This window comes from Dreissena polymorpha, chromosome 7 (genome assembly GCF_020536995.1).
Source record: "Dreissena polymorpha isolate Duluth1 chromosome 7, UMN_Dpol_1.0, whole genome shotgun sequence".
In the NCBI taxonomy this organism is placed as follows: domain Eukaryota; kingdom Metazoa; phylum Mollusca; class Bivalvia; order Myida; family Dreissenidae; genus Dreissena; species Dreissena polymorpha.
Window position 1 is genome coordinate 52,087,466 of NC_068361.1, and position 25,722 is coordinate 52,113,187.

Genomic DNA, 25,722 nt, shown 5'->3' on the forward strand with positions numbered 1-25,722 from the left:
AAGGGACATAGAAGTTATGAGCATTTTTGAAACCTAAACGCAGATTTCGAAACCTAAACGCGGACCCTAAGTTCAACGTCAAGGTCGCAGGGGTCAAAATTTGTGTGCGTATGAAAAGGCCTTGTCCATATACACATGCATACCAAATATGAAGGTTATATCTCAAGGGACATAGAAGTTACGAGCATTTTTCGAAACCTAAACGCAAAGTGTGACGGAAAGACGGACAGACGGACAGACTGACAGACGGACGGACGGACAGACAGACGGACAGACAGTCCGATCACTATATGCCCTCCTCCGGGGGCATACAAATATGTAATGGTTTTATTACATGGGAAACAGGGTATAGCATGTGATAAAATACAATAAATACACATGTAAGTCATTATTACGAGAGTATATATGAGCATTGTTCTGAGAAAACTGGGCTTAATGCATGTGCGAAAAGTGTTATCCCAGATCAGCCCGTGCATTCCGCACAGGCAAATCAGGGACGACACTTTCCGCCTAAACTTGATTTTCGGTAGGGAGGGACTTCCTTGAAGCTAAAAATACCATAAAAGCGGAAAGTGTCGTCATAAATAAGCCTGTGCGGACTGCACAGGCTAATCTGGGACGACACTTAACGCACATGCATTAAGCCCAGTTTTCTTAGAACGAGACTCGTATATTATTTAAAGCTATAATTATATTACTCAACACAGCTCAACTCAGTTTTTAAAGTAAATAAAGGCCGTTGGCCCAATATACACAGTATTTTTCACAAACGATAACACATATTTGTAGTTGCGAACACATCATCTTACATACAAAGTATATCAACTTATTAAATTTTGTTCACAAGATGATACACAAACATGCATCATTTCAATAATGTGTCATTATCTGTTTTGTTACAGATATGTACTTACTTATTTATTTATTTCTGATATTTACATGACTGGCTATTGACAAATAATTGGTCGCCGTGGTTTAATGGATATGGTGTCCGCCTAGCGACCGGGAGGTCACGGATTCGATCCCAAACGTGGGAGCGTTCATTAAATCTCCCCCAATGACACCATGTACTGGCCCAGGAAACGGACTCGAGAGCGTTTATATATTCGATGCAATCGAGCCAATATAAATAGGTTTAAACTAAAGAATTGCAATATTTAGGATCTCGTGATGAGAAAAATGCTGCTGGTCATGCTGATGTTGCATAGAACGGTGATTGCGTGGCTTCATAATTTATTTGTCCTGATGTATTGATAGACTGCATCTTCTTTGGTGTCCTTCATACAGATTTAAATTTAAACCGCACACGATTTCAATACATTTTTGCTTTCACCATATAAGACACCTGTCAGTTTGTATTATCGTCATTTGTCATACAGCTATAGGGAATCATCTGTCACATATTGTCATTGAAATTGAGTTTCAACGCGCTCTGCACAGTAAATTGTTTGTTGTCTTTTGATTGATTTTAAGTGCAGTGGTGGTCTTGCTTAAATGTGTAATTCAATAATGGTGTCGACACAATACAAACTAGAAATGGCGCGGCAGAGGCCGACGCGTATCCCCACGCCGAATGTTTGACCTAGGTGTGCCCCAGGGTTGGTAATGGGGCCATGCATAGCTGAGATTGACCGTATTGTCATAAGAGAAGTTCATCATCAATTAGAAGTGAATTGGTGTAGAAATGAAGAAGTAATAGTAAAAGGCAATTTTGGGTGGGTGTGACATATGTGGGCAGGGCGCCCCAGGGTTGGTAATTGTGCCATGCATAGTTGAGATTGACCGTATTGTCATAAGAGAAGTTCAGTATCAATCTGAAGTGAATCGGTGTAGAAATGAAGAAATTATAGTAAAAGGCAATTTTGGGCGGGTGTGGTCTATGTGGGCGGGGCCCCAGGGTTGGTAATGGGGCAATGCATAGTTGAGATTGACCCTAATGTCATAAGAGAAGTTCAGTATCAATTTGAAGTGAATCCGTGTAGAAATGAAAAAATTATAGTAAATGGAATTTTTTGGTGGGTGTGGCCTATGTGGGCGGGCGCCCCAGGGTTAGGATTGGGGCCATGCATAGTTGAGATTGACCCTAATGTCATAACAAAAGTCCAGTATCAATTTGAAGTGAATCCGTGTAGAAATGAAAAAATTATAGTAAATGGAAATATTTGGTGGGTGTGGCCTATGTGGGCGGGGCGCCCCAGGGTTGGGAATGGGGCCATGCATGGTTGAGATTGACCGTATTGTCATAAGAGAGGTCCAGTATCAATTTGAAGTGAATCGGTGTAGAAATAAAGAAGTCAATGTAAAATAACCTAAAAAAATGAGTGATAATTTCTGACGCGGCCCCACCCCAACCGCTATAACTTTTGACCCAGGGGTCAGATCAAAATTCCAAATAGTGCAGGGTCGCACATATGCTCATAGCTACCATGTGTGTAAGTTTCAAGGTTCTAGTGCTTTTAGTGTAGGAGGAGATAGTGGCCAGGACTGACGGACAGACAGACAGACAGACAGACGGACGGACGGACGGACGGACGGACGGCGGAGATAACCACAATATCCCCACCTTTTTTTCAAAAAGCGTGGGGATAATGAGCCGCGCTCTGGGAAAACAGGGCTTAGAGCATGTGCGTAATGCGTCGTCTTAGATTAGCCTGTGCAGTCCGAACAGGATAATCAGGGACGGTACTTTTCGCGTTTATGGTACTTTTCTTTTAGAAGATTTATCTTCTAAGCAAAACTTCAGTTTAGGCAGAAACTGTCGTCACTGATTAGCTTATGCGGATTCAACAGGTTAAAATAGGCGGCACTACTCACATTCATAAAGCCGCGTTTTCCAAGATACAAGACAAGACAAGACATATTTATTCAGACTTGCACAGTGTACATCGTCTAAACACTAGATATTATACAATCAAATGTGTCACAGAGATAAACATAGTAATGATATAAACATAAGCAGCATCGTATACGGTTATGAAAATACAAGGTAAAATACTGTTTTTAAATACGGAGGATAACTTTTTGAAGTTAAGTAACAACATTAGAAATATTATTTCTTAAAATCAGAGCATCTTTTACAAATTTTGCTAATTTAATTAGTTCAAATTTATTCGTTGTATTCAACAGTTGGTGGAATTTATAAACAGAAGGCCTAACATAATAACATTTCTTTAGGTAGTTTCTTCTAATATCAATGTATAAAGGACATTTACAAACAAAATGAAACTCATCTTCGACATCTAATTCGTTGCAACAAAGGCAATAACGTTCGTTTCGTGGTATATTTTGACCAGCATATCTTCCAGTTTGAATCCTAAGTGGCATGCTCGAAGTTCGAAGCTTTTTTACGTAGTGTCTTAGTGATTTAGGTAATAAATCTAAATAATTTTCGTAAACAAACATAAACATAAGCACACGGTACATATCTAAAATAGAGCTATTTTCAACAGATCGAAACCACTTTTGTTGATAGGTATTAATAACAACATTTTTAAAATGTGGTATAAATATTTTAACATCGACAGAGCTTGGATTATTAAACACGTATGACAAACCGTTGTTGTCTAACAATTTTTTATATATTAGATACCCAATTAGAACGACCATTTTGGCAATCATTTAGAGCTTGTATATGAATTGATTTTAAAATTATGTTATTGGTTTGAATAAGTTTAAACCAGTATTTAACCATCTTAACATATCTATGAATAAATAGTTGGTATCTTCCTAACTCACCGTACACTTCAGCATTACATACATTTTGCTTAACGTTTAACAATCGTTTGCAGAACTTTAAGTGTACCCTTTCTAATTCAAATGACTTTGTGTTACCCCATATCCCACAAGAGTTATTCAGTATGGATCCGAAAAAAGCATCGAATAACTGACATTGTGTTTTGGGTTTTTAGTCGAACTTTTTACATTTGTTAAATAATATATTCATAGCTTAAAGTGCTTTTCCACATAAATGTTCTTGATTTAGCTGAAAATTTCCAGTTTAATTAAAAACAGTTCCCAAATAATTAAAATCATTTACAACTTCTAGGGTCGAAAAAACAAAGTCAATGGAAGTAATAAGCTTTAAATGGACATAGTTATCTGACCTGCCATGTATATATTTTTGTTAAATAAATCAAAGCGGCGCAGTAGGCGGCATTGTGTTTCTGACAAACACATTGTGGTAAAAGGTCAAGGTCAAGGTTATCCTTTACGGTCTACGGTAAAAAATACAGATTTAAAGGGATCTTTTCACGCTTTGGTAAATTGACAAAATTGAAAAAAGTTGTTTCAGATTCGCAAATTTTCGTTTTAGTTATGATATTTGTGAGGAAACAGTTATACTGAACATTTACCATGGTCTAATATAGCCATTATATGCATCTTTTGACGATTTTAAAACCTAAAAATTATAAAGCGTTGCAACGCGAAACGATTGAATAATTTGGAGAGTTCTGTTTTTGTCGTTAAATTTTGTGAAACTACGAAGATTGCTTATATAAGGTATAAAATACGTCAAGTAAATGTACTCGGCGGAATAGCTCAGTAGGCTAAAGCGTTTTTACTTCATGACTCTGGCAGGACTCCAGGGGTCACTGGTTCGAAACCTGGTCCGGGCAATGTTCTTTTCCTTTTTTTAATTTTATTCTTGATTTTTTACTGGAGCTTTTACGATCCAATGTTTACATTTATCGATATAAAGCATTTAATGAATAAGTTAAAAAATGCCAAAAACTGTGAAAAGGCACCTTTAAGGGAAGTAATAAGCTTTAAAAAGGGAGAAAATTATTCAATATTGAACATAGCCACTTTATATACTTGGCATGCATGTGTATCTTATGGAGCTGCACATTTTGAGTGGTGAATCTACAGTAACGGTAGTGTCTTTAAATTATTTGCTACTAAAATAGACATTTGTTACAGACAATTGTTTTCAAGGGAAGCAATTTATATAATTATACATCTTGTATTATATATTTCCTTACCAAGAATTGAAGTTTTTTTTAACAGGTACTGTACAGATTTATTAATTTGATTATTTATAACCCAAATGATTGATTTGTCAATTTTTTTTTAAATGATATAATTATAATTTCTTTGATGTACATTACATACCTGTGGGCTTATGTCCATAGATACATGATCAACTCTGGCTAATTTTTTTTTTAACCACAGGCCTTGGTTGTCAGTGATGTCTGACATGGTCATAATTGACTGTGAGACCCTCCCCACCGCCCCCACCCCACCCCCACCCCCGTTTGGATTGGACAAAATTCAAGGGAAGAAATACCCTTTAAAGGGGCCTTTCCACAGATTTTGGCATTTTTAAAACTTATTCATTAAATGCTTTATATTGATAAATGTAAACATTGGATCATAAAAGCTCCAGTGAAAAATCAAGAAAAAAATAAAAAAAAGGAAAAGAACATTGCCCGGAGCAGGTTTCGAACCAGTGACCCCTGGAGTCCTGCCAGAGTCCTGAAGTAAAAACGCTTTAGCCTACTGAGCTATTCCGCCGAGTACACATTCTGGACGTATTTTATACCTTATATAAGCAATCTTCGTAGTTTCACAAAATTTAACGACAAAAACAGAACTCTCCAAATTATTCAATCGTTTCGCGTTGCAACGCTTTATAATTTTTGGGTTTTAAAATCGTCAAAAGATGTATATATTGGCTATATTAGAGCATGGTTAATGTTCAGTATTACTGTTTCCTCACAAATATCATAACTAAAACGAAAACTTACGAATCTGAAACATCTTTTTTTCAATTTTGTCAATTTACCAAAGCGTGAAAAGATCCCTTTAAGGAAGATGATTTCTATACCAGCCGAATGATAAATAGAAATTTTATTTCAATGCGGCGCAGTAGGGGGCATTGTGTTTCTGACAAACACATCTCTTGTTATCCTAAGTAATTTACCTTCTATGCCGGCTTTGTATATTTTAAGCCACAATGCATTACGATAAACAGTATCAAAGCATTTCATCATATCTACGTATATAAAATTAAGTCTTTAATTTTCATTAACATATTTTTGAACCAATGACATTAGAATGTATATAGCGTCCATTGTTGAGCGCCCTTTTCTAAATCCGAATTGGGCGTCCGAAATTATATTAAAGTTACTACAAAAAATTTCTAATCTTTTGTTAACAACTAAAGTAAATAACTTAGATAAACAACTAAGAAGAGTAATCCCCCTATAATTATTCACATCATTTTTATCGCCTTTCTTATGTAAAGGGATTATAATACATTCCGTCCATTTCATTGGAAAATGACCAGAATTCAACACAGCATTAAACAAATCACATATATGCAACGCTAAAATGTCAATACATTCAATAAATATTCGTTTAAAATACAATCACTTCCATATGCGTTTCAATCGTTTTACAGACAATTTAATCTCATAATGTGAGTTCTGCAAAATTGTTCAGCCTCATCATTAACACAATCAAACAAACCATGACTAATATCAGAGAAATTTTTTTGGAAATCTCCCAAGGGAATATTTTGTTGTTTTGTTTGATTATTTGATTTAAAATATTTCCAAAATTCTTTTAGTCTTCGATTTTTTAAGTTTTCCGTCTGATTGGCCTAATTCCTCAAATAGTGTATTTTTCTTTCTATTGATAATTTGTTTGTATTCTTTTTTATATTGCAACAATAGAAGCATATGGTCTTCCGACTTATTACAATTAAACTGTTTTAAAAGAGAAACATAGCGACTGTGTGCCGTTTTGCATTCCACATCAAACCAGTTGGCATGTCTAACAGCGCTAAACTGTTCAAATTTGGGTGTATTTGTTATTAAATATTCTTTCGAAAATAGAGTATCAGCAACATTACGTATAACATCAGTAAATTTATTTAACGCACTATTTATAGAGTCACAACTTGAACAATCTAAATCGTCTACAACTTTGTTAAACATAGGTAGGTTGCGAATAATACCCGATCAAAATTGGTTACGAAATGAATCGTCCCATTTAAACTTCGTTTCAGTGTATGACAATTGATCAACTGTTTTGTTGTTACAATATAATGAAAACGATAACGGTGCATGGTCACTGAATTCATTAAAAACGTGCACCGCAAACTCTTTAATAAGTGCAAAATTTCGTTCATGGCAAATCAAATAATCAATTGTAGATAAACCATTGTGTGTGAAGTATGTAAACTGACTCGTATCTCCTATTCTTCCATTGACAACACGATAATTAGAGGATTTACATAGATCAAGCAATTTGATTCCGTGATTGTTATGAGATCTGTCAACGGAGGCCCTACCAGAGTACGTATCTGGATCATAATCAACATCATCTATAAAACTGTTTACAACATCATGAAAAACAAAATCCGATTTGGACCCAATCCTACTATTAAAGTCACCACAGTGTAAAACACGTCCTTTATTTTCATAAATAGAAATATCATTTTCGAGTAAATAAAAAAAATCTACACGTATGATATTGTATGCAGGTGAATCTTCGCACCAAACATAACATCCGCAAAGATAAATATCTTCATTTAAACCAAAAGAAATGTTGATCTAATTTTAACCATATAATTGAATCATGATGATTTTGTATTATGTCAATACCATCTTCTAAATATTTTTTAAAATATAAAACTACCCCACCACTACATCTACGAGCTTTCTTGTTCTGGAATTTCCTATAAAAATTGTGAGAAATACATCCGTTTAAAGAAATGTTACGTGAAGAATTGGTCCAAGAACCAAAAACAAATATCATATTTTAATAAAAAAATCAACAAATAAAGTATTATCAATCTTGGATTGTGACAGACCATTCACATTCCACGACAGGATCGCAAGTTCTCCTCCATCGTGCCCCTATTCCTTGACCGGACGACCGTCAACGAAAGGGGTATCGTAGGCTATCCAGGATCGTTTGCCTTGACCTCTCGCCTCTTTTATTTTCGGTACCAATCGTCTACGTTTGGCTACCACTTCCGGTGGGAACTGTTCGAAAACGTTAAAGTTTGTACCGTTCAGTTGCTTCCACTGCCGCCGAACAGCCTCGCGGTCCTTAAAGAAAGCGAACTTCGCCACTATTGAACGGGTCTTCCCTGGTGTTGGGTGGCCCGGAGAGCGGTGTACCCTCTCAAGCTGCATGGACTCGGCGACCTCCTTGGCAATCTTCATGGCATTTTGTAGATGCACTCGGAGTTTAGTTTCTGTAACTTCCGGTGTTTCACCGTCAACTTCCGATACACCAGAAAAAATGAGGTTGTTTCTCATTGATTGAGATTTGAGATACGTCATATCGTCTCTTTAGTTTTCGCGCTCCTTCTCCAGGTGTTCCACACGACTTGTTACCTCGTTTCCAAGAGAAATCCTATACTTCTGTAGTAAATCAAGGTACAAACTTGTCTTATGCAGAGCTCCATGTATAAGGTTTTGTACAAAGGTATACTCAAGTCACTCACTCTGTTGCAGAATGGTATTTTACACCCATAAGCTTCAAAGTGCACTTGACGTTCATAAAGGGTATTTTTAATTCTTTTCAAATTTTTCAAATTACATTGTGCAGTATATTATTAAAATGTTATTATCATTAACAAGGAAAAGTATAAAGATTAAATACATAAGAACATTGTTTTTAGATAGACTTTGTTTTCTCAAAATTTCCTTTTTGCAGGATTCAATGTTGCAATGGAACTTCTCCTTATTTTTGTTCGAAAGAGTACTAGTAACATCTGCTTACATTTTCTTAAATTACTTCAAAGAATTTTAAGTGTATTTGCTCAAATATCCCTCTTATTGGCTTCAGTTTTATGTCTTATTGCAATGTGCATATACATTATAATGTAAATTGTTTTGATTTATTTAATGTTGTTGTTTATGCATATCAATATATTTATAAATATATAAAAATATCAGCTGATTTTGAAGTGTCACCACATCGAGAATATCGAGAGTTACGATAAATGTCACCATAGGCATAGGCCAATGTAAGGTCAAAGTATGAAACTCAAGCGTAATACAATCGGAAATGAACGTCAATGCCTGGGTAAGCGCCCATACCAATAGGCCACGCGTGGTCAGTAACAGGATGGTTAGGGTTTGCCATTAAAGTCACTATATAAAAGGTCAATGCCTTTATAAGGTCTAATTCTGTAACAAAAACTAGGTGAATTCTGAAACAAAAATCTAAGTAAAATGGGTAATGGCATTCTTTATATTTATTCTTGCGAATAAATGTTTTAGTTTAAATATATTTATTTCAACTCGATTACATCAAAAGCCTAGGTCTGATCGAGACGCTTTGGAGTCTATTTCCTGGATAGAACCAGTACTTTGCGTCTTTGGAAAGATCGAAAGATCTAAAGAACGCTATCACAGTGGGGATCGAACCCTTGACCTCCCAGTCGCTATGCGGACAATATATCCGCACGAAGACTTTCACCTCTGCATTATTACACACACTCACATTTATGATACTTTAAGACTGGCTAGGTGGTAGCTTAATGTGACATAAATAAATATTACAATTGACTCAGTTGTTGATTTTGTAATTGCATAATGATGAGTTTTTCGTCCTTCATAATTGTCTGCTCAGAATAAGGTTAAAACACTAGCTCAGCACACCCGTTTGCTTTGCAGATTATTTCATTCCACGCTCTGTGAAAGGGGGTTATTAATGCACGTGCTTTAAGTTTCGTCCCAGATTAGCTTGTGCAGTCCGCACAGGCTTATCAGGGACAACACTTTCCGCTTTAATGATATTTTCGTTAAAAGAAAGTCGTTTCTTAGCAATAATCTAGTTAAGGCGGAAAATGTCGTCCCTGATTAGCCTGTGCGGACTGCACAGACTTATCTTGCATGACACTTTACGCACATTCATTTAGTCCCCTTTTCACAGAGCATGGCTCATATATATTTTAACATACATCATTAATTGACAACTTGTGAAAAACGGAACTCAAATAATTTAGGTAGTTACCGGCAAGAATGATGTTCTGGACAAATGTACGGTTACATTAAGTGCTTTTTCACTATATTTATGAAAAAAAAAACAAAAAAAAAACAACACTAGTAACTTTGTTTTTTCTCTATTTGATTTTTCTTTTTAGGCAATCAAAATTTTGTTCTTAAATTGGCTTGGATATAAGACAAAATCAAAAATGAACTATTTCAGAGTTTTGTCCAATTTTTGCCGAAAAAAAAAATCAAAATTCATTTGGCATTGAAATGCCAAAATGTCTTTGATGTATACTTTTATAAAATATTGCATTCTGAAAGTTGTTACTCAAATTTTAAGTCATTGGCGCTGTGTTCCAATGTAAAGTATGCATAAACATACCATATAAATGTTGCAATATTTTTAACAATACAATTTTAATCAATACATAAACATCATCAAATGTGTCTTATATATACAAAGAAAACGTAAACACTACCGTTCATTTCTTACAGCCGACAAGACCGACATGCCAGGGCTGCCGGCGCGAGATTCACGAGCGCTGGATGCTGCACCTGGGAGACTGTCAATACCACGTGACCTGTCTGAGGTGTCTCACGTGTCAGCGCACGCTCGAGACGCAGTCCTCGTGCTTTTTCCGGGACGGAATGGTGTTCTGCAAGTACCATTATATCAGGTAAGGGATTGCAAAAATATCTATTAAAATAATTTATTTCCATGTATGGTTGCTCTTGCTCTATCATCTATCATCTTATCATCATCATCATCATCATCATCATCATCATCATCATCATCATCATCATCATCATCATCAGCAGCAGCAGCAGCAGCAGCAGTACCAGCAGCACCAGCAGCACCAGCAGCATCATCATCATCATCATCATCATCATCATCATCATCGTCATCGTCATCGTCATCATCATCTCATCGCCATCGCCGTCGTCATCGTCGTCGTCATCACCACCACACAGACGTTTGCTTTGCTTACATTTGCCTTATTTCTTTCAAATACAATACACAGTGATCAATTAAAAATATTTGGCTTCGTGAACTAATTAAATAATTCAAACTGTATGTATGCATGTTAAATAAATAAAAGTTCTTAACTTAAATGTATGTTATGGTTGCGTCAAATGTACTGCTTACTAAGTACTTTCTCATGTTAATTCCCCGAAGACGCAGAAATATATAATTAATTACGTAATTGGCCTCGTCGGGAGAACCTTAATGTCTGTCTGAACCGAGCCGCTATTAAATAAAATACGACGCCTTTGATATAAACATTATCACAGAATGTCGAAAAAGTGTCACTTGATTCTCAAAACGTATATGGAATCTTAATTTATTTCGGGTTAATTTCCCTTTTTAAAGGGCAAACTTTTGAAAAACAAATGTTTTATATCAGAAACGTTAAGCGTTTGCCATATTTTAAATGCCACTGTTAATGATGTGTTTTGAATGCATAATTAACAGTGTCTTCGTTTTATAGAACAATACTTTTGAAACAATTTTTCAGCAATATAAAAAAGTGTTTATATGGAATTCTATATCAGCTCAATATGTACTTATAAATATATCCGTATCTTTTTGGTGAAATAATTTGGCCGTCATTGTTCAATTCTTCCACGGCTTCTTTCAACCATAAAGGTACATTTATCATCGTCATTGTCAATTGGGAGAATACAAGGAATACATATTTTACAGTATTATTAAATATTCCAAATATCTGCAACCAAATCAAATATAAACAACTGTATATCGACAGACATGTTTAAAAGCATCTTTCGAAAATGTTTTATTAAACAAGATGTATTTGTGAAACACCTCGTCCCCCCGTATATTTGACCGATAACCTTGAAGGATGACCTTAACCTTTCATCACACAAAATGTGCAGCTCCATGCGATACACATGCATGCCAAAAATCAAGTTGCTATCTTCAATTTTGCAAAATTTATGGCCAATGTTAAAGTTTGACGCAAACAAACCAACACACCAACAAACAAACAGACAGGGCAAAAACAATGTCCCCCAGTATAGACTGAGGGACATAAAAAGAAGCATGTGGAAATATCCATCCGTGTTTTAAACATTTTAACGTTTTAAAGTCGTTGGCGTCAACGTAACGCGCTTGTTAAGGTAAACGTACAACATCTGAACATCACAGTCTCTACTACAGGTATTGTTTTGAAACTTCACCTCAGTATGTGTAGTCTTTGTGTTAGGTCACAGTTATAGTATACATCGAAGCATGTTAATGCGAATTTAATAAAAGAAAAACTGTGGTTGTTATAAAAACGTGTAAAATACTTGTCATATGAATTTTGAATAAAATCCAGGAAAACGATAACTTACAAAATGCGTGGGGCGATTCGAAATTATATATTTAATATTTGACGTATTATCTGATGATTGCTATGTTTTGTGTGGCACACAAACGTAAGCATTTGACAGATGGAGAGTTTAATGTCTTAACTCGTTAGTACTCGTGCGTTCACGAAATGCGCGTGACAAGGCATAAATGTTTATGCAAAACAGCGCGTATACTTTCTAAGCGGCGCCTTTAATGCTGTGGTTAGAACTGTCGCCACCATTATTTGTATGTTTACTGGGCGTCGGACATCTAACGTATGTTGTTTTCTTTAAATTCAAATTATTCAGTACTTATTCAAAATTAAAATGATTTATTTTACGCATTAAAGTCAGTGAAGAATCTGTCGTCTGTAAATTGGCATATATAATTTAAAAAAGGAATACAATGGAAAACAGAAATGGTAAAGCTAAATACCGTTTACGATGTTTTGGAAACCAGTGGGCATTAACGCACTAGCACAGAGTACATATTGACAAACATGTTCCGAGACCAAAACATGTGCACGCAGCGTTTGAAACACAGTGATATATCACCCTCAAACTTCCGACGTATTCCCTATTGTAAGAATTGTCGGTCCGATTATTTTGTTGAAAGCTACTGCATATTTATTTCAAACTTCATCCACATATAGATGTTTGTTGAGTGTACTAGAGACCAGTATTAGAAATTCTTCTTAGTTGGCTGTTTTCGGAGAAAACCCGAGGTATTGTCATAGCCAGCTCGTCGTCCACCGTCCGGCGTCCGACGTCTGCCATCCGGGTCGTGCTAAAACCTTGACATTTGTCTCTAAAATCGAAGTGCTTCCACCTACAACTTTGAAACTTCATATGTAGATGCACCTTGATGAGTTCTACACGCCACGCCCACTTTTGGGGTCACTAGGTCCAAGGTCAAGGTCACTGTGACCTCTAAAAAAAAATAAAATTCTGACAATCTTTCTTTTATTTAAAACTGCACCCGCAGCCGAGCGTTGGCACCCGTTATGCTGTGCTCTTGTTTAAAAGGAGATTGACGAAAAAACCAAATTGACGAAAAAAGAAAAGTTTTAAAATACCGATTTTTTTTTACAATTATTAGTTAATAATTAAATTATCACGACTGGTATATATAACATTACTTGAAAAAAGTTGTAAAGTTTTCATATTTTCAGTATATTCGGTTAAAATTTTACTGGATAAAGGTACCAAGTAACTACCAGTTAACTATAAATAACGCAAGTAGATTAATCATCATCGGCACGTGGTATACCCAGGAATGCAAATTGTGCATGCGTAGTGAATTGTATATATTTTTTATATATAATTATCAATCTACGTGCGTTATTTATAGTGTGTAAATCGTTATGTCACCTATTTTCGCGATGAACATTCGATTTAAAATCGCGAAATTTTATTACCGATTATACTGAAAATATGAACTTTTTTCAAGTAATGTAATATACCAGTCATGATATTTTAATCAATATAAACTAATAATCGTAAAAAAATACGGTATTTTAAAACTTATTTTTTCGTCAATCTGGTTGAAGGTCCCTTTAAAAGAAAAATTTAGTTTTGAAGTCATTTCCCTTATCTGATTATTCCTCACTACCGACGAAATTGGTTGAACATAAATTTCAGTTGATGTGAAGTGTGGTCCGTATATATACCGTCATATTATTTTCATAATGCATTCGAATAAACGAAACGCGAAAATAAACACATGATAGATCGTTTTCTAAATGTTCATATCACTAACATTCAAAACGACTGAAAACCAATATTTTTCATTTCGTCGTACTAATTATGACGCAATAAACATATTTCTTTATTCATATTTTGTTTCAATCTTACTATCAAGAGAATCAATTTTAAAAAAATGCAAAGAAGTGTTTGTTTCCATTAATCGTTTATCACAGGCAGCAGTATCATAAATTTGTCCCCCCCCCCCCCCCCCCCCTGGACCCTACCCCCCCTCCCCGAGCTTACCCCAGGGGTTCCAGATTGTTAAATGTACACCTATTGTGTATGGTTTGACTTTTCAACAACGAATATTGACAAAAATACACAGTTTGAAAAAATAACCCTCGTATAGGTATTATATATACACAAGGTATGAAACGTACTATATGTCTATTGCTGAAAGATTGTGGAACACTGGACTTGACCTTTTTCACCGAAAAAACACATGTTCCCATGCAGTTGCCCGACAAAATGCAACTGGATTCGTTAAAAGACAGTAAAAGCAACGTGGTTACACAACTAACCGATCTCCTGCTCGGCTAATAACTTTAATATTCAATTAAATTTGACTTTCACGCTATATGTCACTCGGTGTTTCTACTGTTTCATCTACATATGTACACCATTTTAATTTTATAACGCGTCATCTGGTTGGTTGTTCTCATTGTGTTGGCCAATGATATGACGTTTTAGAACCGAGCATTCGATCGACAAAAAATGACAGCAAAACACAGACATGTAGCGAGAAAGTCGAATTTAATTTAATATTAAAGTTATTAGACGAGCAGGAGATCGGTTAGTAGTGTAATCTCGTTGCTTTTACTGTCATTTAACGAATCCAGTTGCTTTTTGTCGGCAACTGCAAGGGAACATGTGTGTTTTCGATGAAAAAGGTCACGTCCAGTGTTCCACAATCTTTCAGCAATAGGCATATAGTGCGTTTCATACCTTGTGTATATATACTACCTATACGAGGGTTATTTTTTCAAACAATGTATTTATGTCAATATTCGATGTTGAAAAGTAAAACCATACACAATAGGTGTACATTTAACAATCTGGAACCCCTGGGGGTAAACTCGGGGGAGGGGGAGGGTTCCGGGGATGGGGGTGGGGGGCAAATTTATGATACTGCTGCCTGTGTCGTTTATGGTATGGTACACGCTCAACAAAACAAGAGTGGCCTTTCTGTCAAGGGAGATAACTTACGCTTATTCGGGCGTAATTATTTCCCTTAGATACGAAAACGTCAGTACAAATCTGTCGGCATGTCAGCGGTGAAATAAATTAATTATTAAATAATAAATCGCTTTCCTTAATTTTTTTGTGACAAAAGTATCTTATTAGGAAGCGGGTTCAGTAAATTAGTATTGTTTTAATTTTTTTAGAACTTAAATGATCTACACCATCTTCATGTCTGTATTTCCAGCTTATATTTAAACATAGTTACTAACAAACGACGTCAGTATAATAATGGTATAATAATTTTCATTGTTCCAAACTACAGCGATCATAAATTTTAACTTTATTCTATCTATAGTAAACAATTATTTTATCTTTATCATGGCTTTACGGAAATACGTGACTCACAGAAAGTGGAAGTGCTGCAATGTTTTCATACACATCTAACAGAGGGGGTAATCACTTTATAATCATGATGGCGACGTCTATGCCGAGACAGGTATTACTCGCCGTTTTATACCCTTTATTGATTTGGTTTATTTTTGAAATGACGCTCACTTTCCGCCATATCAGTACGAAAGTAATAAGCGTTTATTTCGTGTAAAAATTATTTATGTCTCGACTTTACTCGTTGTGAATTTTCTTTATGGTGCTGTTAAATAGGTCATACCGCTTAGAAAAACTTCGCATTCGGTCCAAACCCTGTATTAACCCAATGTTGTAAGTCATAGAAAAAAATCTGTAGGTAAATGAACATTTATATTATCTATCAATCTCAAGACAGGTTGCGATTAACAAGCGATTCAAGTATATGTAATTTTTGTTTAATGTTTATAAACACTTTAGGCCCGTTTAAAGCACATTTGTTCAAATGTGCTTGTCAAAAAATGTTGCTCTTGAAAAATGATTATTTTATTGTGACCGAAAATTAAGTGTATATATTGTTCTTTGAAATCGTGCATAAATCGTGCGAATTTTATTTTAATTTATCATTTGTTTTTCGTTTTTGCTCTTCTTAAAGTTTCGCAAGATGAACTTTTGAAAAACAATTCGGATTTCTTATACTTAATTTTAGAAAACCATAGTTTAAACGAAATAACTGTTGACTTTTCAACTCGTAGATTATTCGTTTCAAATTAAGAAAAGTGCTCAAGAGGGTCAATCATGGTTTATCATTTGTTCGTAAAGATTTGTCGACTACGGATGCCACATTTTCCTTATTGTCTGTTGTCCAACACTATCTGAATAACAATAAACGACTATATGTAGCACTTATTGACCTTAAAATATCGAATGCTAAACACTGTCACCACAACACGATTTACGGAATCGAATTCGAATGTCGAAGCGATTACAAGAATTGTAGATCTATTCCTATCGAAGCTCCCAATTATGTCTGACAAACACAAAATACGTTTTAGATTCGTTCGATGCTTAAAAAATATTGAACTGTTAAATTAAAAGCCGCTACGTCCGAATTGTTGTCTTAAAATCCAGAGAGTCTAGCTAGTTTCGTCACAGAAATTACGTCAAATGAGATACGTAATGAATTGCGTAATCAACTGAATGAAAATAAAAGTACAGAAAGCTGGTTCTGTATAAAGGTTAGTGAAGGACCAAACTAGTATATGTAATATAAACGATAACACACGGCAGAGCTGGGCCGCACGTCTAAAATCGGCCCTATCCGCATAATGGCCCTCGGGCTATATACTACTAGCTGTATTCCGTCTTTCAAAATCACTTTTGGATAATTTGAATTAATTTTGAATACCATTTTTGACGATGCTGCATAGCAGCTCGTCTAAGTTATCATACCATAAAAAAATCTTCACAATGGCGACCTATGTAAAAGACCGAGCCAGTCCGATTGAGATAGCTCGATTTTTCTAATCGGCATACCTCGCTGATTATCACTGTTAAAGGTATAGGAAGCTCAGCTATAAAAAGGACAGCATATGCTGGGAAAACAGATTTAATAACAGTTTGAAAACATTAATTTTAAATCAGTTATATTCAATGCATTATATGTTCATAGATCAATCAAACAACTATGCATTGTTTTGTATTGTATTTGACATTTGTCGTGATTCAGTAAATGAATTGCAAATTAAAACGCGTATAATTAACTTTCAACGCGATCATGAGTGTAAAGAAAACGAATTATTTCGAACCTGCCATTTGTAAACGTTGTAGCGACTATGGTATATAAACAGCATAATAGCCATATGATATCTGCGAAACTCGCTCTTATGCGTGCTTTCTCATTTTGCATATTTAAAAAACTTTTCAAACAAAAATTACAGAGCCACATCAGTGAAATTACTATGTTTGATAATTCATTCGTTTATTGGATATTGTTTGCTGTTTGAAATACATATTAGGTCATATCGCGGAGATTTAGTTAACCTTACCATGCGTTCATGGGCGAACTCACGTATTCAAGTGCTCTTACGACTATGTGCTCATACCTACTTTCGGGAATCATCATGAAATTATTGCTGTACTTAACGAACAAACATGCCTAAGTTTATTGAATTAGAAAAAAAAAAACAATAATCAAAAGAGAAAAATTATATGTTCATGCACATGGGCATGTGAAATCACGTCCGTACACATAGCATCATTAACTTAGAAAAGGAAACAACGAAATATAAAGTTTGGTATGATATACATGTGAAATTAAAGAGCATGGTGTAATTAAAGAGCATGTCAAGTTTTGAATTTATATGCTGAAACGTAATGTTATAACCCACAAACGTTTTACTGTAACAGAACCTTTTTTTAAGATAAGTGGTACAGAAAATACACGTCAAGTATCTTTTAAAAGATATTACTTGTTATATTTGATCGAGAATGTAACCCAGCTCCCAGTTTCGCTGAATGGATCAAGTTCCCTACGGGTACTACTTCCACGTACCCCCATGTTTTTCGTACCGTACATTTTTCGTATCCAATTTTTTTTCGTACCCAGTTTTTGCTCGTACCCAATTGTTTTCGTACCCAATTTTTTTTCCTACCCAATTTATTTTTCGTTACCAAATCTTTTTTCGTACCCATTTTTTGCATCATTTTGTACCCAAAATTTTCGTACCCATTTTGTTTCCTACCCAAAGTTTTCGTACCCACATACACAATTGTGGTGATGTAGATAAACTTAAATAGATGCTTTTATAACAATCCTCTTCAAAAGCATTGTCACACCAGTACTGTCAGTACTTAAATTATTTTGATGTAAAGGATAACGATTGGCGCCCCTGTTCGGGGTTGATTTTCAAATGCACCACGAAAAAAGAAAGGACGGTAAATACACTTACCCAGTGCATCACGTTAAAACCTAATTCCATTTTAAAATATTCCAGTGCATCACGTTAAAACCTAATTCCATTTTAAAATATTAATGCACTTTAAAAAACTTATTTTAAAGTAATTTTTCCCTTTATAAATTTTTATTGAACGCGTATTGTCTAAAATCTTATTTTATTGTAAAAGTGGTTAAAACGGATACTGATATTTTCTTAACAACTCGCGTTCGATCTGCTTTCAGTCGCTACGGTACCAAATGCGCCCGATGCTCGGAGCCCCTGCAGCCTTCTGATTGGGTGAGACGAGCACGTGACTTGGTGTATCATTTGGACTGCTTCCGATGCGGCACCTGTCACCGGAAGTTAACCACTGGCGACACATGCATCCTAAAAGGCGACACGATGGTGTGTCCCGACCACATACTTCCGCAAGGGAGCCTCGACGAAACGGATAATGTCTCAAGTAAGTTTGTTTTAAAATCAGGAGCTTAGACAGCATCAACTTCACCTTGAGCAGCATGATTATCATAATCATCAATTTCCCAATCATCAATATCATAATCATCAATATCATAATCATCAATATCCCAATCATCAATATCATAATCATCAATATCCCAATCATCAATATCATAATCATCAATATCATAATCATCAATATCATAATCATCAATATCATAATCATCAATAGCATCATCATCGTAGGCTGCAATAGCAGCAAAAGGACCAGACGTAGCAACAATAGCAAAACCTATACTAGAGCATTAAGAAATAGATGAAACAAAAAATGACTAATTAATAAGACACCATGTTTGGATTGTTTCTTTTATCTCAAACTGCACCACTTAGATACGTATTTCACGCATTTGTAGTCCCTTATATAGATATATTTTTAATTAAAAACTTTTCTTACTAGATTCAAGTTTGTAAGGCTTCATTTCCAAATCTTAGATACTGATGAACAGCAAACAGGATAAAAACCCGACTGTGAGTTACTCGGGGGCTGTTCTGGTTAAACGCTGTTTGCAAATAGCCTTTTTGCTTCTGGGTGAGAAAGAGTTAAACTGCACGCTGTAAACTTAAACGACGAAGAAGCACAACAGGGTAATTTTAAATTGACATTTATTCTCATTGCAATAAACAAAGATTCAAAGCACCCATCTGTATTCGTATTTCAGTATCATCTGTTGATTCCGAGAGTCGCGGCTCGGAATCGTCCGAGGAGAAGCCACCGGGGAGCACCGGAAGTGGCGGCAGTGGTGGCGGAAAGCGGCAGCGCACGAGCTTTACAGCGGACCAGGTGGCGACGCTGCTAGAAGAGTTCCGCCGGAACCAGAATCCTTCACCGGAAGACCTGGAACGCATTTCGGATCTCACTGGACACACGCGGAAAGTCGTCATGGTAAATCACCCTCGTTAGTTTGTCGCGTTAGCGGCCGACTAAATTTACAGAGCATGTTTTGCACATCATGTTTCAATATACTAAACGATCGCTTCATGTAGGGCTGTACTCTCTAACAAAATATCATAGTTGACAGGAAGGCATGTTTTACACTTTTTACTATTATTCGGGTGTTATATTTCGGAGATAATGGTAGGGCATGAATAGGTGTTCACGATTGAATCCCTGAAATATGATAAACTTGAAGACTATAGTAAACCATTGCACTAGAAAAGGTTACATTCCACTAAGATACGGCCGAAAAAAAAGTTGCAAAAACAGTCGACTTTGATTTGGTCAAGTTCTTTCTTGCATTGTACATGACATATCTGTTTTTATTGCATACATCGATTCCGCTTAGAATGGCCTTTAAGAAAAGGTATGGTTATGGGGGTCTCTATGTGCAAAATGTTGCATTTATTTTCGCTCAAAGTTTTCGCTTTTACATTGAATTATATAGAGAAACTATTTAGTATATTATGACCATCAGTATGTGCTTAGCTACGCTAAGGACGGTAACTCACTACGTTAGGAACGATTACCGCTGCCTATCTGCACTGCAGACGACGAATGCTTAGGAGCGTCTGCTCTACTTCTGCAGTGTGTGTATTTACCAGCTTGTAAGACGACATTGTATAGTGTTAATCATTGAAATCTGTACATATTGGCTGCTTTCAGGGAAAACGGGGCTTAATGCATGTCAAATAAGATTGGCCTGTGCACACTGATTAGCCTGTGCAATGCGCACAAGCTAATCAAGGACGACAACAGCGAACAACTTCAGCGCCTTCAGCGCTTTGATTTACAATGTGATCAGCTGGTCGTAGCGTTCTTTGAGAGCCTGAACACGTCTATCAGCATACGTGCGAAGACATTTTATAGCACATTCTTTCTTTGATTAAGTGTATCTATGGATCCAGTCTGAAGTATTGGCGTAGTGTCTTTAATTTTATAATTATAAAAGAATTGTTGCTACGACACACGCTTAGGTTAAATTTTCAGCGCAAAATTTGAAATTTACTTGCGTCAAAGTCGCCGTGATGGCATGGTAAAGTTGTGAGTGTCCAACAACCCTCTATATCTGTAATAAAAACCGGAACTGCACCCATTTCAAGAGATGTAATATTTAACATGATTACCCTATATTAACCTTCTACTGCAATCGTTTAAATCATGCTAAAAACGTTTAATTGCATCTGCTTTGTTTGGAAGACGGGGCAGTTCGCACAGGCTAATCAGTGACGACACTTTCCGCCTTAACTAGATTTTTGCTAAGAAGAGAATTTTTTAAACGGAAAATATCATATAAGCGGAAACTGTCGTCCCTGATTAGCCTGTTCGGACCGCACAGGCTAATCCGGGACGACACTTTACGCACATGCATTTAACCCTTGTTTCACAGAGCACGGTCCACTTATATAATAATAACTTAAAGGAAATCACGTCGCCTTGATGCTTGATTGGAACCATCAGATCGTAGTTCTTTTTAAAAATTCAAATCATACCACTGGGTTTGAAACTTGCCATTCCCCATTTCGCAGGTGATCGATTTAGGAACGTATTGGCCTTCGTGTTTTGTTCACTGTCCTTGACCTTTTTAGTTCATTAAATATAACAATTTTAGGCGTAAATGGCAGGTTTTTAGTATCTGTGAACAAATCCCATTAATTTCAACGCCCGCACAAATAGTGACATGCAATCCACAACATTAAGAATACAAATTTTGTACAGGAATCGTGCAACTGAATCTTAACTTCTCATGTATTTTAACGAACTCGCGAAACTTCGCACGAATTACACGTAATTATGTTACTTGATTTACGAAATGGCTTGCTTTCTTGACGTTACTGGTGTCATTATGAATAAACCTCGCCTATGATCATGTGATGATTTCCATTAAAAATATGTTCTACTGGCCTGTTAACATAGTGCACTAGATTCATATAGTGACAACTGGAACTTTTACATAACAGGTTTCGATCTTTTAACATGGCTTGTTTTTAAAGGACTTGTTCGTATTTACGTATTTTACAAACATTATACTTTGCATAACATAAGATATTGTTTTTGCATTCGTTTAAGGGTTTTGAACTCATCTTCTTAAGGAACAAACTTGAACGAACTGCCACTAGGCCATTCAGGCTTGATATTACCATGAAAGTGTTACTAAAGCTTTATAATTTATCAATTTTGATTGAAAATTATACACAAACGAAACGATATTTTAAAAAGTTTCTTTTTAATGAGATTCATTTTGCTTGATTGAATTACACATTACTTTGTCTCCTTGGAATACACGGAAAATTGTCTTAAAATTGTCTTATAAGTTATTTCTTAAAATGTAAATGTTTATTTGAGCTTGTTAAGATCCTATCGCGTTCACTCTACTATTTTAAACGGTGAGGTTAGTATATTTATAGAATTAAAACGCGAAAGTTGTGGATAATCGTGAAAGTGTGTTTTATGCCACAGATCAGTGTATGGTGCGTTGTTAATAATTTTGCTGCATTTGCAACATGTTGCAGAGCTCAAATAAAGGATATTATACCTTGTCGAAAGCGTACTTTACTCCTGCTGCTGCTCTTGTAATGCATATCAAACGTACTGGTCGGACGACTCACGTGACCACTTTCTACTATTTCCTATTTGCTTCCCCAAATGCGCGTGTTTGTAATCCTAGTGACCGCGTTCACTCATTTCAGATATGGTTCCAAAATGCGCGTGTTTGTAATCATTGTGACCGCATCTTTTATTTCAGATATGGTTCCAGAACGCGCGTGCGCGGAACAAGAAAATGCTGCTCCATGGGGGTCAGGGGCCGCATTCCACCAAGAAAGGTAAGCTGTCTAAAAGAATCCAGCGTCCATGCTCACCGCACCATTAGTACATTTTCATTCTTGGAATATTGTATAATTAAATATAAACCCAAGAAAATAATTACGCGTTTGCAAAAATTAACCTGGTACCTTTGTTTACTATTCGATTATAAAATTGTTCTGCGGTATTCAAGATCTGTTTTATTACCAAGTTTGATTTTTCATTTAAGAACTATCAAGACTAAATGCATCAGTTTACGAAAATTGTCTATTTTTAATTTTGCTGTCATAATTTTTATTGTTCGTGATCTGTCCTCGTGATATAGAGATCTGAAAGTTATTATTAAATAGAGTATCATAATAAGTTGTAATGTTAAACAGGATAGGTCTGATTACACCAGATAAGAAGTTGCACAATAATTAAATATATCACTTGAAATGATATTGTTTATGGGCGCACGTATATACCTCTTCCTAATTGTACAGGCAACTCGCGGCCCCTGTGGGTGTCTGTTTCTCGTAGTCCCGGTTCGGCGCAGTTTGTAGAGTAGAAGACCGCATTCACCAATTTCATCGCAAACGATAATGTGTTTTTTTGTGTGCAAAAAAACACTCAATATTGTTTAATTTTGTGCAGTTTTACTTTTTTGCCAAAGAGCAACCGTCTACAAGACTGTTGTGATAAAAGGATTATAATTATTGTTTATTTCCTTTCTTTAACGTGCGTCTGTGAACATGTATATAGATTTGTGAAAGGTATCATCGTTATAAATTCGTTATTTATTATTTCAGTCTTCATATATGTGTGTGCTATTTTGCATATGTTAATAAACCATGTACGCAAACTCTACGTGCCGCCCGCTATTCGGCGTCGGCGGAAGTATACATTCTGTTCTTGCATTCATTTATTGCTTTAGTGCGTATGAAAATAGTTCTTCTGTAATATGGCAACCATGGAACTTGTTGATTAACTTGTTCCGCTGTGTATTTTGAGCTTTTGTATGTTTGCACCGGTGCTAACCAAGGCCATAATTGAATGTTTAGTTATTTAATATTTATTTATTTTCACATTTAGTAATCAGTCAACATTGAAAGTTATTATTCGATTATTCGTATATGTAAATAGTTCTTCCTCCCATTTTTCATTACGTTTTTGTCTAGAAGACTTCGTTCTTATGGATAATTTTGTCTGGATTTATAGTATTTTTGTTTTGCAGAAATCATTTGCATGTTTTTTTTAGAAAATACTACACATTGTGATTTCATAGCATCATTGTACTCAAACAGGGACATGTACTCAGTGTAAATATATCGATAATTGTTCAACATTATCCATTTTATTGTCCCCTACTTATGATTTGCGCTCTGTGCGTCAGTCCGCCACACATTTCTGGATCCTGCGATAACTTTAAAAGTTCTTCATATTTTTTCATGAAACTTGAAACATGGATAGATGGCAATATGGAGTTTATGCACGTTATTTCATGTTGTTCCTACGTCAAGATTGCTGGATGCAATGGCAACACATAGACTAGAAATATGAACAAATAGAGTAGGAATATTGCTGAAAATAGTGAATCCTGCAATAACTTTAAAAGTTCTTCATATTTTTTCATGAAACTTGAAACATGGATAGATCGCAATATGGAGAATATGCACGTCATTTCGTTTTGTTCCTACGTCGAGAATTCTGGTTGCTTTGTCAACAAATAGTAGAAATATTGCTGAAAATTGTGAAGTTTCACCGGTAGGGGACTTACATTGCTTAGAAATAGTCTTGTTTTATTTGTTATTTTGATGGTACACGTAACATATACATTTAGCTGTTAATATTGATACTTTGAAAACGCTTGATGTGTATTGTATTGTGGTATGAGGTAAGAAATCGAGGAATGTTACAAACACCAGTGCGTTGATGTTATGATACTGAGAGTGAAAATAGTTCATTCACCTTTTGTTAGTTTATACAAGTGCTATACATATCGATGTATATAAACGATTGGCTATTTCGCTTTACGATAAACATAAGGGGTAGTTGAAAACGGAAGCATGACGTTTTTAGCACACACAGTTCTTTATATACTATTGTTTAATTATGATAATGATTAAATATTAATGGTGTTTGTAAATATTTGTTCTCTACACAACGGATTGTATATTTAAAACGCATTGATGTAGATAACGTAATATAATTATATATACCTTGCGCTAATTGTATTGTTTGATATTCCTGTTTACATGTGTCAAAATGTTGTACATATAACCTGTTTAAGTTAATAAATGGAATTGTTTACTACACATTTGCTGCCTTGATTGATATCACACCTAGCATGATTGCTGATATGTAACCTACCTTAAAGTTTCTTTGCAATATATGAAGCGTGTCTCGAGACATTCGGTATATTATACATTTACTATATCAGTTTTTATTTTTTATTTTAACATTAATATCGGAATACGATTTTTATATCTTTATTTAAGTCTTGATGGAGCAAGGGAAAATAAGTGGCATTTCTGCTTTTTTGTCTACAATTGTCATTTATATTGCCTTGTTGATATAAATGTTGTAAAATACCGTTATATAATTTAATAAGCAAGCATCCGAGGAAATTTATTATCTTTTTTTGTCTAACTATCTTTTTGATCAGAAACAAAAAGTAATCTCACCATTAGCGCACTCGAATCTTACTGAAATTAGTGCCGGTGTCCCTCAAGGTTCTAATTTAGGCCTACTCGTGTTTCTAGTGTATATAAATGATATGATGACTGACATAAAAGCACAAATTCACTTGTTCGCAGATGATACCAGTCTGTTAATGGTCGTAAAAGCACCAAACGAAACTGCAGCCGGTTTGCAATCCGATATTGATAAAATCTCTATGTTGGCGGATAAATGGTTAGTAAGCTTCAACCCCTCAAAATTTGAA

General features: G+C 35.5%; 1 protein-coding gene across 2 annotated transcripts in view; it reads left to right on the forward strand.

The window, feature by feature from the left end:
• The window catches only part of LOC127839030 (LIM/homeobox protein Awh-like), a 34,658-nt gene extending 9,563 nt beyond the window's left edge, over nt 1-25,095 (forward strand). For both annotated transcript variants that reach the window (XM_052367167.1, XM_052367166.1), the window contains 5 exons: nt 10,452-10,633; nt 18,781-19,001; nt 19,717-19,940; nt 22,738-22,816; nt 23,282-25,095. In XM_052367167.1, coding sequence (XP_052223127.1) covers nt 10,452-10,633; nt 18,781-19,001; nt 19,717-19,940; nt 22,738-22,816; nt 23,282-23,346 — 771 coding nt within the window. In that variant the 3' untranslated portion in view covers nt 23,347-25,095. The remainder of the gene's footprint in view (nt 1-10,451; nt 10,634-18,780; nt 19,002-19,716; nt 19,941-22,737; nt 22,817-23,281) is intronic.
• The last annotated feature ends 627 nt before the right edge of the window (nt 25,096-25,722 follow it).